At 45.5% G+C, this 13,886-nt stretch overlaps 2 protein-coding genes across 2 annotated transcripts in view; one reads left to right on the top strand and one right to left on the bottom strand.

The window, feature by feature from the left end:
* LOC115192024 (uncharacterized) overlaps nt 1-2,967 on the top strand; it is a 34,827-nt gene extending 31,860 nt beyond the window's left edge. Inside the window, exon 2 of the mRNA XM_029750112.1 lies at nt 2,845-2,967. Within this exon, the coding sequence (XP_029605972.1) occupies nt 2,845-2,894 (50 nt within the window). The 3' untranslated portion in view covers nt 2,895-2,967. The remainder of the gene's footprint in view (nt 1-2,844) is intronic.
* LOC115192023 (catenin alpha-2) overlaps nt 1-13,886 on the bottom strand; it is a 661,748-nt gene that overhangs the window by 604,146 nt on the left and 43,716 nt on the right. The gene's annotated exons all lie outside the window — the stretch shown is intronic.

The raw sequence follows: 13,886 nt of genomic DNA, 5'->3' as shown, positions 1-13,886 counted from the left end.
TCAAAATGGTGCTGACAGAGATGGTCGCCTCGCTTTGAGTGCAGTATTTCGTTTTTTTATGTATTATTTCTTACATTGTTACCCCAGGAAATCTTAAGTTTTATTACATACAGCCAGGAAGAACTATTGGATATACGAGCAAAGTCAACTTACCAACATTACGACCAGGAATACTACTTTCCCGAAGCGGATCCTCAGTTTGAACCACCACCCAGGACAATGGATCTAATCCCAGTAGCCGACCCAAAACAACGGCGCTGCAGAAGGGGCAGAGTTAGCGGCCTTCTGGTCAGCCAGATAAACACCTCTCTGGGAAGAGGAAGGGTGGGGGTGGATGCTTTATGATTAACCACTCATGGTGTAACCATAACAACATACAGGAACTCAAGTCCTTCTGCTCACCCGACCTAGAATTCCTTACAATCATTTTACCTACCAAGAGAATTCTCGTCAGTTATAGTCACAGCTGTGTACATTCCCCCTCAAGCAAACACCAAGACGGCCCTCAAGGAACTTCACTGGACTCTATGTAAACTGTAAACTATATATCCGGAGGCTGCATTTATTGTAGCTGGGGATTTTAACAAAGCAAAATTAGAGAAAAAGGCTAACTAAATTCTATCAGCATATTAATTGCATGACACGCAGTGGTAATACTCTCGACCACTGCTACTCTAACTTCCGCGATGCATACAAAACCCTCCCCCACCCTCCCTTCGCCAAATCCGACCGTGACGCCATCTTGCTCGTACCATCTTATAGGCAGAAACTCAAACAGGATGTACCAGTGACGAGAACCATTCAACGCTGGTCTGACCAATCGGTAGCCACGCTTCAAGATTGTTTTAATCACGCGGACTGGAATATGTTCCGGTCAGCCTCAGAGAGCAACATCAACCTATACGCTGACTCGGTGAGCGAGTTTATAAAGAAGTGCATTATAGATGCTGTACCCACTGTAACTATTAAAACCTACCCTAACCAGAAACCGTGGATGGATGGCGGTATTCGTGCAAAATGGAAAGCGCGATCCACCGCATTTAACCATGGAAAGAGGTCTGGAAATATGGCTGAATATAAACAGTGTAGTTATTCCCTCTGCAAGGCAATCAAGCGAAATTCCGGTACAGGGACAAAGCGGAGTCGCAATTCAACGGCTCAGACACGAGACGTATGTGGCAGGGTCTACAGGAAATCACGGACTACAAAAACAAAAACAGCCACGTCACGGACACCGACGTCACGCTTCCAGACAAACTAAACACCACCTTGCCCGCTTTGAGGATAATACAGTGCCACCGTCATGGCTCGCTAACAAGGACTGCGCCCCACCCCACCCCTTCTCTGTGGCCGACGTGAGTAAAACATTTAAACGTGTTAACCCTTGCAAGGCTGCTGGCCCAGACGGCACCCTAGGTGCGTCCTCAGGGCATACTGAGACCAGCTGGCTGGTGTGTTTACGGGCATATTCAATCGCTCCCTATCCCAGTCTATTGTCCCCACATGCTTCAAGATGGCCACCATTGTCCCTGTACCCAAGAAGGCAAAGATAACTGAACTAAATGACTACCGTCCCATAGCACTCACTTGTGTCATCAGGAAGTGCTTTGAAAGACTAGTCAAGGATCGTATCACCTCCACCTTACCAGCCACCCTAGACCCACTTCATTTTGCATACGGCCCCAATAGGTATGACGCAATTGCCATCACACTGCACTCTGCCCTATCACATCTGGACAAAAAGAATACCTATGTAAGAATGCTGTTCATTGACTACAGCTCAGCATTCAACACCATAGTCCAACTCCAAGCACATCATCAAGCTGGAGGCCCTGGGTCTCAGCCCTGCCCTGTGCAATTGGGTCCTGGACTTTCTGACAGGCCGCCCCCAGGTGGTGAAGGTAGGAAACAACATCTCTACTTCGCTGACCATCAACACTGGGGCCCCACAAGGGTGCGTGCTCAGTCCTCTCCTGTACTCCATGTTCAGCTACGACTGTGTGGCTATGCAACTCAATCATCAAGTTTGCAGACACAACAGTAGTGGGCTTGATCACCAACAACGACGAGACAGCCTACAGGGAGGAGGAGTATGGTGTCAGGAAAACAACCTCTCACTCAACATCAACAAAACAAAGGAGATGATCGTGGACTTAAGGAACCAGCAGAGGGAGCACCCCCTATCCACATCGAAGGGACAGCAGTGGAGAAGGTGGAAAGTTTTAAGTTCCTCGGCGTACACATCAAAGACAAACTGAAATGGTCCACCCACACAGGCAGTGTGGTGAAGAAGGCGCAACAGTGCCCAAAACCCTGACAAACTTTTACAGATGCACAATCGAGAGCACCCTGTCAGGATATATCACAGCCTGGTCGCAACTGCACTGCCCTCAACCGTAAGGCTCTCCAGAGGGTGGTGCGGTCAGCACAACGCATCACCTGGGGCAAACTACCTGCCCTCCATGACACCTACAGCACCCGATGTCACAGGAAGGCCAAAAAGATCATGAAGGACAACAACCACCCGAGCCACTGCCTGTTCACACCGCTATCATCAAGAAGGCGAGGTCAGTACAGGTGCATCAAAGCTGGGACCTGAGAGATAGAAGTTGTTTTCAATCTCAAGTCCATCAGACTGCTAAACAGCAATCACTAACTCAGAGAGGCTGCTGCCTACATTGAGAAGGTAAGCGTTGATCATACACTTGCATTAATTTGTAAGATCACTTAATTATCTATCACCTGTTTACTTAGTATTTCTTTTATTTAAATAGACTACATCCTAATCTCGCTCTCCCTCTCCCCCACTCTCTCCTCCTCTCTATTTCTCTCTGTCTCTTTCAGATGATTTGATTTCAGGGCCATGGACAGCTACCGAGAGAGAACATCGCTGACTGCAATGCAGCACCACAGAAGAGGAAAGAGGCCACTTTAGGCGGAGACTAAATAAATAAATGCTGAAACTGATGTTGGTCAATCAAATTCAATATGTAAATAACGAAATTCGTTAAGGCTGGGTCATTGACAAAAAGCATACTTTACACTGCTCCAGCAAAACGATCTCACTCCTTTTTACAGTTCTACAGGAACATTAAAATATTTGTTAAATATGTAATATAAAAGTGCTATTTTATTGTACCAATTGTGGGGTCGTGCCATGTGTGATAACACATTTCATATTATTAGTAAGAAACACTGTTTCCTACCATAGGCAGCTGGCTGCATAGTGATAGCAACATCGTCACTCTCCGATGCAGGGGTTAAAATAAAATTCCCTTCTGCCTAGGTCCTCCTATAAGTGCATGCGTGCACCAACATTTGTTATGGGCATAATCATAGAATTACATATAAAATTGGAATCTATTTCTACCTATTCCAAAAAATAAGTGGTAGCCTACCTGTTTGACAGACACAATTATGCTATCCATAGATGTCGGTATAGCCAAATACTCCAATATTGCCACATGTACTGATTAAATACCTCCGTGTCTGGGAAGGGCTTGGTGTGTTATGTTAAAACCAGGGCTCGAATTGCGTGAGGAAAGGGCAAAAAGGATATCTATTGTTTGTTTTCTATTTTGAAATACATACATGAAACATATCCAAATTATATCAAGCGTTCTATAACAACGCTTAACTTGGTGATGCTTCATGCTAGAAACAAGCTCGAAAATGCCGGCGAAAGACGTGACTCCGAAGCATATGGAGATATATTGATTCCTCTCTATGACATTCTGAAGCTGAGCTGCAGCCTATAATATTCCAGGAGATAAAAACATTTTTTTGCTATTCTGTCCCTATTATAGTAATTGAGTTTTTCTCTTTCTGAAAAAAGATGTTTGTTTAAACCCAGGCAGCTTTTAGGGAAGCACTTCTGTTGTTGGGATATACAACGGACGAGTAGCCAGCAGTTGAAGCTTACATTTGTCTGCGTCAGTAGAGCCTCTGTCTGGGTGGAAAGGTAACTTTTGAAAGTGCCATGCTTAGATTCATAAGGATGTCTAATATGTAATTATTTGCAAACAGCTGCTGCAAACAAAACACTCTGGTTTGACATTGAGAAATCTGATTAGCCTTCCCTGTAGCTCAGTTGGTAGAGCATGGTGTTTGCAACACCAGGGTTGTGGGTTTGATTCCCACGGGGGCCAGCACAGAAAAAAAATAAAATAATAATAATAATAATGTATGAGTTGTATGAAATGTATGCATTCACTACTGTAAGTCGCTCTGGATAAGAGTGTCTGATAAATGACTAAAATGTAATGTAAATGATTAGAATGCCTATTTCTCGGTCCATTATTCCCTGAAACTTCTATTTCGTGGAGGGGACATATTTTTTTCTACCTAGGGTGTCAGAGTGTCCAGGACCGGCCCTGCATGCGTGTGTGTGTGTGTGTGTGTGCATGTGTGACTGTGTGTGTGTGTACATGTGTGTGTGTGTGTGTGTGTGTGTGTGTGTGTGTGTGTGTGTGTGTGTGTGTGAGTGTGTGTGTGTGTGTGTGTGTGAGTGTCTCTAAATAGACTGGATAGTGGAGTCAGTATGTCACATCATTGTGTTATAAGCACTGTGTGTGTGTCTGTGTAGCTAGTTCCACAGCCTTTTTTAAGTAAGATGCTAAAATAATAATTGGGGCCAACTATTTGTATTTAGTTCTTTCGTATGAATGAACATATGAGACAATTTGAGCAAACACATAATTTTAAGTGAACTGCATTCTGCCTTTTTTTTACAACGTTGGAGCTAAATTTGGGCAAACATTTTTTTTCAGGTAACACTTGGACTGAAAAGTTTAGAAAACTAAAACAAGTCTGTGTAAGCAGTTACTTAATAATAATTAGCTGAAACAACTAGATTTGATTTACTGTGTAGAACGCTGGCTATGAATTTGAGAGGGCTTCCATTTCCCTGGCCCCATCACTACACTTCATACCAAAACAACTGGCGCTGCTGCCGTTTTTCTGATGAACAAATCCCAGAGTGTAGCTTTAAAGAAACAACAGGAATAATTATATCCTAGTAACAGTAATACACCGATTCTTCTCTTTATGAAATTGAATAATTGAATCGTGTTTCTGTGTGTGACAGCGTAATTCATGTTGCACATTAGGTTCGTTTTGCAGGGAGACTCAAATGGATCAGAATTGCCAAGAGGTTCAGGCATGGGTGACCAAGGTAAATGAATGATCACACACACACACACACACACACACACACACACACACACACACACACACACACACACACACACACACACACACACACACACACACACACACACACACACACACACACAGAAAACACACACACACACACACACACACACACACACACAAACACAAAGTAATTACTTAGTTGTGACTTTCCTTAAGTCCTCGTAGGGACCAGAATAACATTTTGTACGCAATGGAACAAACATTGTTTTGCTACACTTTAATATAAAGGCTAATATACTGCTAAAAAAAATAAAGGGAACACTTAAACAACACAATGTAACTCCAAGTCAATCACACTTCTGTGAAATCAAACTGTCCACTCAGGAAGCAACACTGATTGACAATACATTTCACATGCTGTTGTGCAAATGGAATAGACAACAGGTGGAAATTATAGGCAATTAGCAAGACACCCCCAATAAAGGAGTGGTTCTGCAGGTGGTAACCACAGACCACTTCTCAGTTCCTATGCTTCCTGGCTGATGTTTTGGTCACTTTTGAATGCTGGCGGTGCTTTCACTCTAGTGGTAGCATGAGACGGAGTCTACAACCCACACAAGTGGCTCAGGTAGTGCAGCTCATCCAGGATGGCACATCAATGCGAGCTGTAGCAAGAAGGTTTGCTGTGTCTGTCAGCGTAGTGTCCAGAGCATGGAGGCGCTACCAGGAGACAGGCCAGTACATCAGGAGACGTGGAGGAGGCCGTGGGAGGGCAACAACCCAGCAGCAGGACCGCTACCTCCGCCTTTGTGCAAGGAGGAGAAGGAGGAGCACTGCCAGAGCCCTGCAAAATGACCTCCAGCAGGCCACAAATGTGCATGTGTCTGCTCAAACGTTCAGAAACAGACTCCATGAGGGTGGTATGAGGGCCCGACGTCCACAGGTGGAGGTTGTGCTTACAGCCCAACACCGTGCAAGACGTTTGGCATTTGCCAGAGAACACCAAGATCGGCAAATTCACCACTGGCGCCCTGTGCTCTTCACAGATGAAAGCAGGTTCACACTGAGCACATGTGACAGACGTGACAGTCTGGAGACGCCGTGGAGAACATTCTGCTGCCTGCAACATCCTCCAGCATGACCAGTTTGGCGGTGGGTCAGTCATGGTGTGGGGTGGCATTTCTTTGGGGGGCCGCACAGCCCTCCATGTGCTCGCCAGAGGTAGCCTGACTGCCATTAGGTACCGAGATGAGATCCTCAGACCCCTTGTGAGACCATATGCTGGTGCGGTTGGCCCTGGGTTCCTCCTAATGCAAGACAATGCTAGACCTCATGTGGCTGGAGTGTGTCAGCAGTTCCTGCAAGAGGAAAGCATTGATGCTATGGACTGGCCCGCCCGTTCCCCAGACCTGAATCAAATTGAGCACATCTGGGACATCATGTCTCGCTCCATCCACCAACGCCATGTTGCACCACAGACTGTCCAGGAGTTGGCGGATGCTTTAGTCCAGGTCTGGGAGGAGATCCCTCAGGAGACCATCCGCCACCTCATCAGGAGCATGCCCAGGCGTTGTAGGGAGGTCATACAGGCATGTGGAGGCCACACACACTACTGAGCCTCATTTTGACTTGTTTTAAGAACATTACATCAAAGTTGGATCAGCCTGTAGTGTGGTTTTCCACTTTAATTTTGAATGTGACTCCAAATCCAGACCTCCATGGGTTGATGAATTGGATTTCCATTGATTATTTTTGTGTGATTTTGTTGTCAGCACATTCAACTATGTAAAGAAAAAAGTATTTAATAAGATTATTTCTTTCATTCAGATCTAGGATGTTATTTTATTGTTCCCTTTATTTTTTTGAGCAGTGTATAATAACACTATATCGCTTATATGTGTGTTTGAAAATAGCTGTTTAGGTGGGGTTCAATCTCTGTCTGCATAATTCTGGATTCATTCCCAATGGAACATACTTTGTATGTTAGAATTGAATAATATGATAACATGATAACGATAAATAGCCTATGTGTGTGTCACTGTTTATACGGCTTCACTCCCTGTCTAGGATTCATTTAATTCTGGATGAATTAACCCTTCATTAAGGGTTAGCCAAAATCAATTTGCATCGGCAGGTTCAATTTATCAACCGCTGCCTGTAAATGGATATTTCATTAAAACGAGAAATAATTGAAAGATAACAAGAAACACATCTCCCCTTACAGATGTGGGATCTTCATTTCAGCCTGTTTACTGAAGAAAATAGCAAGAAAATAATCCTGCAGCAACAGGAAATATAAATTATTATGTGGATTATAGTTAATGGACATTTTTGTAGGGGTTGATGCATTTTTCGTAAGGGAAAAATCAAGTCTGAAATTTCAAAAGGGGAAATTGCAAACTTTAGAAGCCTTTTTAAACCTCAAATACACTACAAGTTGCAGGAATGTTAATTTGATCACCCGGGTGCAAGAATGTTATCCTGCAACCGGGTGATCAAATTAAGATCCTACATCTGTATGTGAGTCTGCAGGAAACAAAGCCACTCACAAAGAAAAAGATCAAGCTGAGGAGAAATAAGGACACATTGGCCTACATGTGCAGGCACCCAAATCAACAACACCAAAAAGGAGCTATCACAGAGACAGGGAAACTACATAGAAATACCAACCAGAGATGGAAAGCAAAGTTTTCACACACAAGCAAACACAAGCGTGGGTCTCCATTAGTCCATATATCCTATTGAAGACAAGCCCTCATCCACTTCTCATATCAATCTGCAAGCACTTCCTGTGTTTACTGGGAGCAGCTCGGCCTTCACACGGCCATACCAATTATCTACAGGACATGTCAGGGGCGAGGGGTTAGAGTCAGCACAGGGCCATACCAATTATCTACAGGACGTGTCAGGGGCGAAGGGTTAGAGTCAGCACTGGGCCAGACCAATTATCTACAGGACGTGTCAGGGGCGAGTGGCGAGGGGTTAGAGTCAGCACAGGGCCATACCAATTATCTACAGAACATGTCAGGGGCGAGGGGTTAGAGTCAGCACAGGGCCATACCAATTATCTACAGAACATGTCAGGGGCGAGGGGTTAGAGTCAGCACAGGGCCATACCAATTGTCTACAGAACATGTCAGGGGCGAGTGGCGAGGGGTTAGAGTCAGCACAGGGCCATACCAATTATCTACAGGACGTGTCAGGGGCAAGGGGTTAGAGTCAGCACAAGGCCATACCAATTATCTACAGAACATGTCAGGGGCGAGGGGTTAGAGTCAGCACTGGGCCATACCAATTATCTACAGGACGTGTCAGGGGTGAGTGGCGAGGGGTTAGAGTCAGCACAGGGCCATACCAATTATCTACAGAACATGTCAGGGGCGAGGGGTTAGAGTCAGCACAGGGCCATACCAATTATCTACAGAACATGTCAGGGGCAAGGGGTTAGAGTCAGCACAGGGCCATACCAATTATCTACAGGACGTGTCAGGGGCGAGTGGCGAGGGGTTAGAGTCAGCACAGGGGCATACCAATTATCTACAGGACATGTCAGGGGAGAGGGGTTAGAGTCAGCACAGGGCCAAACCAATTATCTACAGGACATGTCAGGGGCGAGGGGTTAGAGTCAGCACAGGGGCATACCAATTATATACAGGACATGTCAGGGGCGAGGGGTTAGAGTCAGCACAGGGCCATACCAATTATCTACAGGACATGTCAGGGGCGAGTGGCGAGGGGTTAGAGTCAGCACAGGGCCATACCAATTATCTACAGAACATGTCAGGGGCGAGGGGTTAGAGTCAGCACAGGGCCATACCAATTATCTACAGGACATGTCAGGGGCGAGGGGTTAGAGTCAGCACAGGGCCATACCAATTATCTACAGGACGTGTCAGGGGCGAGGGGTTAGAGTCAGCACAGGGCCATACCAATTATCTACAGAACATGTCAGGGGCGAGTGGCGAGGGGTTAGAGTCAGCACAGGGCCATACCAATTATCTACAGGACATGTCAGGGGCGAGGTGTTAGAGTCAGCACAGGGCCATACCAATTATCTACAGGACATGTCAGGGGCGAGGGGTTAGAGTCAGCACAGGGGCATACCAATTATATACAGGACATGTCAGGGGCGAGGGGTTAGAGTCAGCACAGGGCCATACCAATTATCTACAGGACATGTCAGGGGCGAGTGGCGAGGGGTTAGAGTCAGCACAGGGCCATACCAATTATCTACAGAACATGTCAGGGGCGAGGGGTTAGAGTCAGCACAGGGCCATACCAATTATCTACAGGACATGTCAGGGGCGAGGGGTTAGAGTCTGCACAGGGCCATACCAATTATCTACAGGACATGTCAGGGGCGAGGGGTTAGAGTCAGCACAGGGGCATACCAATTATATACAGGACATGTCAGGGGCGAGTGGTTAGAGTCAGCACTGGGCCATTCCAATTATATACAGTACGTGTCAGGGGCGAGGGGTTAGAGTCAGCACAGGGCCATACCAATTATCTACAGAACATGTCAGGGGCGAGTGGCGAGTGGTTAGAGTCAGTACAGGGCCATACCAATTATCTACAGGACGTGTCAGGGGCGAGGGGTTAGAGTCAGCACAGGGCCATACCAATTATCTACAGAACATGTCAGGGGCGAGTGGCGAGGGGTTAGAGTCAGCACAGAGCCATACCAATTATCTACAGGACGTGTCAGGGGCGAGGGGTTAGAGTCAGCACAGGGCCATACCAACTATCTACAGAACATGTCAGGGGCGAGGGGTTAGAGTCAGCACAGGGTCATACCAATTATCTACAGGACATGTCAGGGGCGAGGGGTTAGAGTCAGCACAGGGCCATACCAATTATCTCCAGGACGTGTCAGGGGCGAGTGGCGAGGGGTTAGAGTCAGCACAGGGCCATACCAATTATCTACAGGACATGTCAGGGGCGAGTGGTTAGAGTCAGCACTGGGCCATACCAATTATATACAGGACGTGTCAGGGGCGAGGGGTTAGAGTCAGCACAGGGCCAGACAGACAGGGAGTAATTAAACAGGCTGTATGAAAAATTATTTCTCACACAAGCACCTACACACACACGCACAAAAACACATGCACCAGTGCACACACTGCTCTAAGCGGAGGGTTACGTCACCGCACAGTCACATTCCATGTGCCACATACAGAGAGCATACAGGCACTGCTGAGTAACAGCACAACTTGGCCTTTCTCACGTGTTTTCTGTTAGAAAACAAATACACAGAGAGAGAGAGAGAGACAGAGAGAGAGAGAGAGAGAGAGAGAGAGAGAGAGAGCACAGGCTGAGGGGAATGAGGTACTCGTGTACTAGGGACAAAGATGGACACTCCCAATAGCCAACAAGCAGAGACAAAGTCACGACCTTGTTGCGCTGCCAAACCACACCACATGTCCACCTCATAAATCACATTCATCCTACTTCAACCCCAAAGCCAGAAAGGGGGCAGTGGGCTACAATATGCAGCCTCAGTTGAATCTTGACTCAGACATGAGATGGGCCTAGTTAGATGGCATGGAAATAGGGATGTTCGTAAAGGTTCAGTTTATATACCAGAGATAAATAGAGACTGTATGCTGATGAATGGGACAGGAGAGCACAGAGCATAGAACAGTCTATACTGTTCTTTCATATCCAATCTCAAACAGAGTTCTGCTGTTTGGACACCGTGTTGGGCTGAGTTAGCTTAGCAACTGTAAAGTGTAAACGGCTGTCTTGGTCCTAGTCTGGAGAGACTCAGCCACCCCGGAGGACTGTGCCCAAAACAGACGAGGCAAGGAAGCAGAACCACGCCATCGCTGCTCAGACGTGACAGGGTCGTGATCCAGACTGTGCGTGCGCGAGTGTGAACTCGCACCCCACACACACACACTTACACACTTCTCTCTCTCTCTCTTCCTCAGAGCGGTAACAGACCTTCCACGGTGGCTGAGGCGGACAAAAGGGCATCAGTGCTCAAGCATGACTCCACCTGGCCTTTTTCCACCCCAGCTAGCCAAGGAGGAGATGAACCCTTTGGATCCCTGTGTCCTCCTGGGTGGCAGCACCGCTTGGTTACCCGCAGAGATGAGCCTGACGTGTGTGTGTGTGTATGTGTGTGTGTGAGAGAGAAAAAGAGAGGGTGTGATTAGCTCTCACTGATTAAACTAGCGCTCCTCGCTAGCTAGCAAGAGGCTGAGCCAACTCATCTCTGTCAATGCCATTCTGAGTCTATTCACAAAGACACTGTCCATCCATCCATTCACACATTGATTTCAGTCATTTATTTAACTTGACCTGCCTGAGATTGAAGCACAGAGAAAATATTTTGAACGTATGGTCTATTCAATTAAACGGTAGTGTGAATACACAGCAAGTGGCACTTGAATTTCAACAATGAAGTTTCTTGAAGGTCAAAGTTACAGATGGCTGAAGTTAATCAAATGTGAAGTGCGCGCAGATAAAAGATGAAGCAGAATTAGTTCTAAAGTTGAATCACTGGTAAAGCTTTAGAAGTCTACTTTGGATTGAGTGCTAACGACTGATCTCTGTTGGAGACCATGACATTTGAAAAAGTTGGAATTTTGGCAGCACTTGATTTCACAGGCCATGAGTTTGATTACAGATCACTTTGTTGATGCAACTGCTGTATATAAGGCTAATAAACAAATATGGGAACTACCCTAAACTATCCCAAACATGGAAACTGTCCTAAACTAGCCCATAATATGGAAACTAGTACAGTTGAAGTCGGAAGTTTACATACACCTTAGCCAAATATATTTAAACTCAGTTTTTCACAATTCCTGACATTTAATTCTAGTAAAAAATGTCCTGTCTTAGGTCAGTTAGGATCACCAGTTTATTATAAGAATGTGAAATGTCAGAATAATCGTAGAGAGAATGATTTATTTCAGCTTTTATTTCTTTCATCACATTCCCAGTGGGTCAGAAGTTTACATAACACTCAATTTGTATTTGGTAGCATTGCCTTTAAATTGTTAAATTTGGGTCAAACGTTTCGGGGTAGCCTTCCACAAGCTTCCCACAAAAAGTTGGGTGAATTTTGGCCCATTCCTTCTGACAGAGCGGGTGTAACTGAGTCAGGTTTGAAGGCTTCCTTGCTCGCACATGCTTTCAGTTCTGCCCACAAATTCTCTATGGGATTGAGGTCAGGGCTTTGTGATGTTCACTCCAATACCTTGACTTTGTTGTCCTTAAGCCATTTTGCCACAACTTTGGAAGTATGCTTGGGGTCATTGTCCATTTGGAAGACCCATTTGCCACCAAGCTTTAACTTCCTGACTGATGTCTTGTGATGTTGCTTCAATATATCCACATAATTGTCCTCCCTCATGATGCCATCTATTTTGTGAAGCGCACCAGTCACTCCTGCAGCAAAGCACTCCCACAAAATGATGCCGCCACCTCCGTGCTTCATGGTTGGGATGGTGTTCTTCGGCTTGCAAGCCAGCCCCCTTTTCCTCCAAACATAACAAGGGTCATTTTGGCCAAACAGTGCTATTTTTGTTTCATCAGACCAGAGGACATTTCTCCAAAAAGTATGATCTTTGTCCCCATGTGCAGTTGCAAACCGTAGTCTGTTTTTTTATGGCGGTTTTGGAGCAGTGGCTTCTTCCTTGCTGAGCGGCCTTTCAGGTTATGTCGATATAGGACTCGTTTTACTCTGGATATAGATACTTTTGTACCTGTTTCCTCCAGCATCTTCACAAGGTCTTTTGCTGTTGTTCTGGATTGATTTGCACTTTTCGCACCAAAGTACGTTCATTTCTAGTAGACAGAACGCGTCTCCTTCCTGAGCGGTATGATGGCTGCGTGGTCCCATGGTATTTATACTTGTGTACTGTTGTTTGTACAGATGAATGCGGTAACTTCAGGTGTTTGGAAATTGCTCCCAAGCATGAACCAGACTTGTGGAGGTCTACAATTGTTTTTCTGAGGTCTTGGCTGATTGCTTTTTATTTTCCCATGATGTCAAGCAAAGAGGCACTGAGTTTGAAGGTAGGCCTTGAAATACATCCACAGTACACCTCCAATTGACTCAAATTATGTCAATTAGCCTATCAGAAGCTTCTAAAGACATGACATCATTTTCTGGAATTTTCCAAGCTGTTTAAAGGCACAGTCAACTTAGTGTATGTAAATGTCTGACCCACTGGAATTGTGATACAGTGAATTATAAGTGAAATAATCTGTCTCTAAACAATTGTTGGAAAAATTACTTGTGTCATGCACAAAGTAGATGTCCTAACCGACCTGCCAAAACTATAGTTTGTTAACAAGAATTTTGTGGAGTAGTTGAAATACGAGTTTTAATGACTCCAACCTAAGTGTATGTAAACTTCCGACTTCAACTGTACATCCATCTGCCTTCCTCACTAAACTGTTAACCCAAAATAGGCGGTGTACACCCGTAGATACGTCTACTGTCTGTGTAGACACCTGCACAGCCAATACAAGCCAAAAACATTCTCTCATCTCTCCTTTACCCTCCTTTACTTCTTCACCTGCTACTCTTCTTTGCTCCTCCGTCTTCTCTTTCCCTGTCTGTTTCCCTTTCCTCTTCTCGTTGAAGCGGCACGGTACAGATGAGACAACCGCTTGACACATAGTTGTCACAGGCCGTGACAAAAAAAGTTCACATTTCATTAAAAAAAAATTCTATCACCCATGGCAAATAGAAAAATGGGCGGAAGAGCAGG

Source organism: Salmo trutta, chromosome 4 (assembly GCF_901001165.1).
Source record: "Salmo trutta chromosome 4, fSalTru1.1, whole genome shotgun sequence".
Lineage (NCBI taxonomy): Eukaryota > Metazoa > Chordata > Actinopteri > Salmoniformes > Salmonidae > Salmo > Salmo trutta.
Note: the sequence above shows the minus strand (reverse complement) of the source record. Positions and strands in the feature narration are given on the sequence as shown.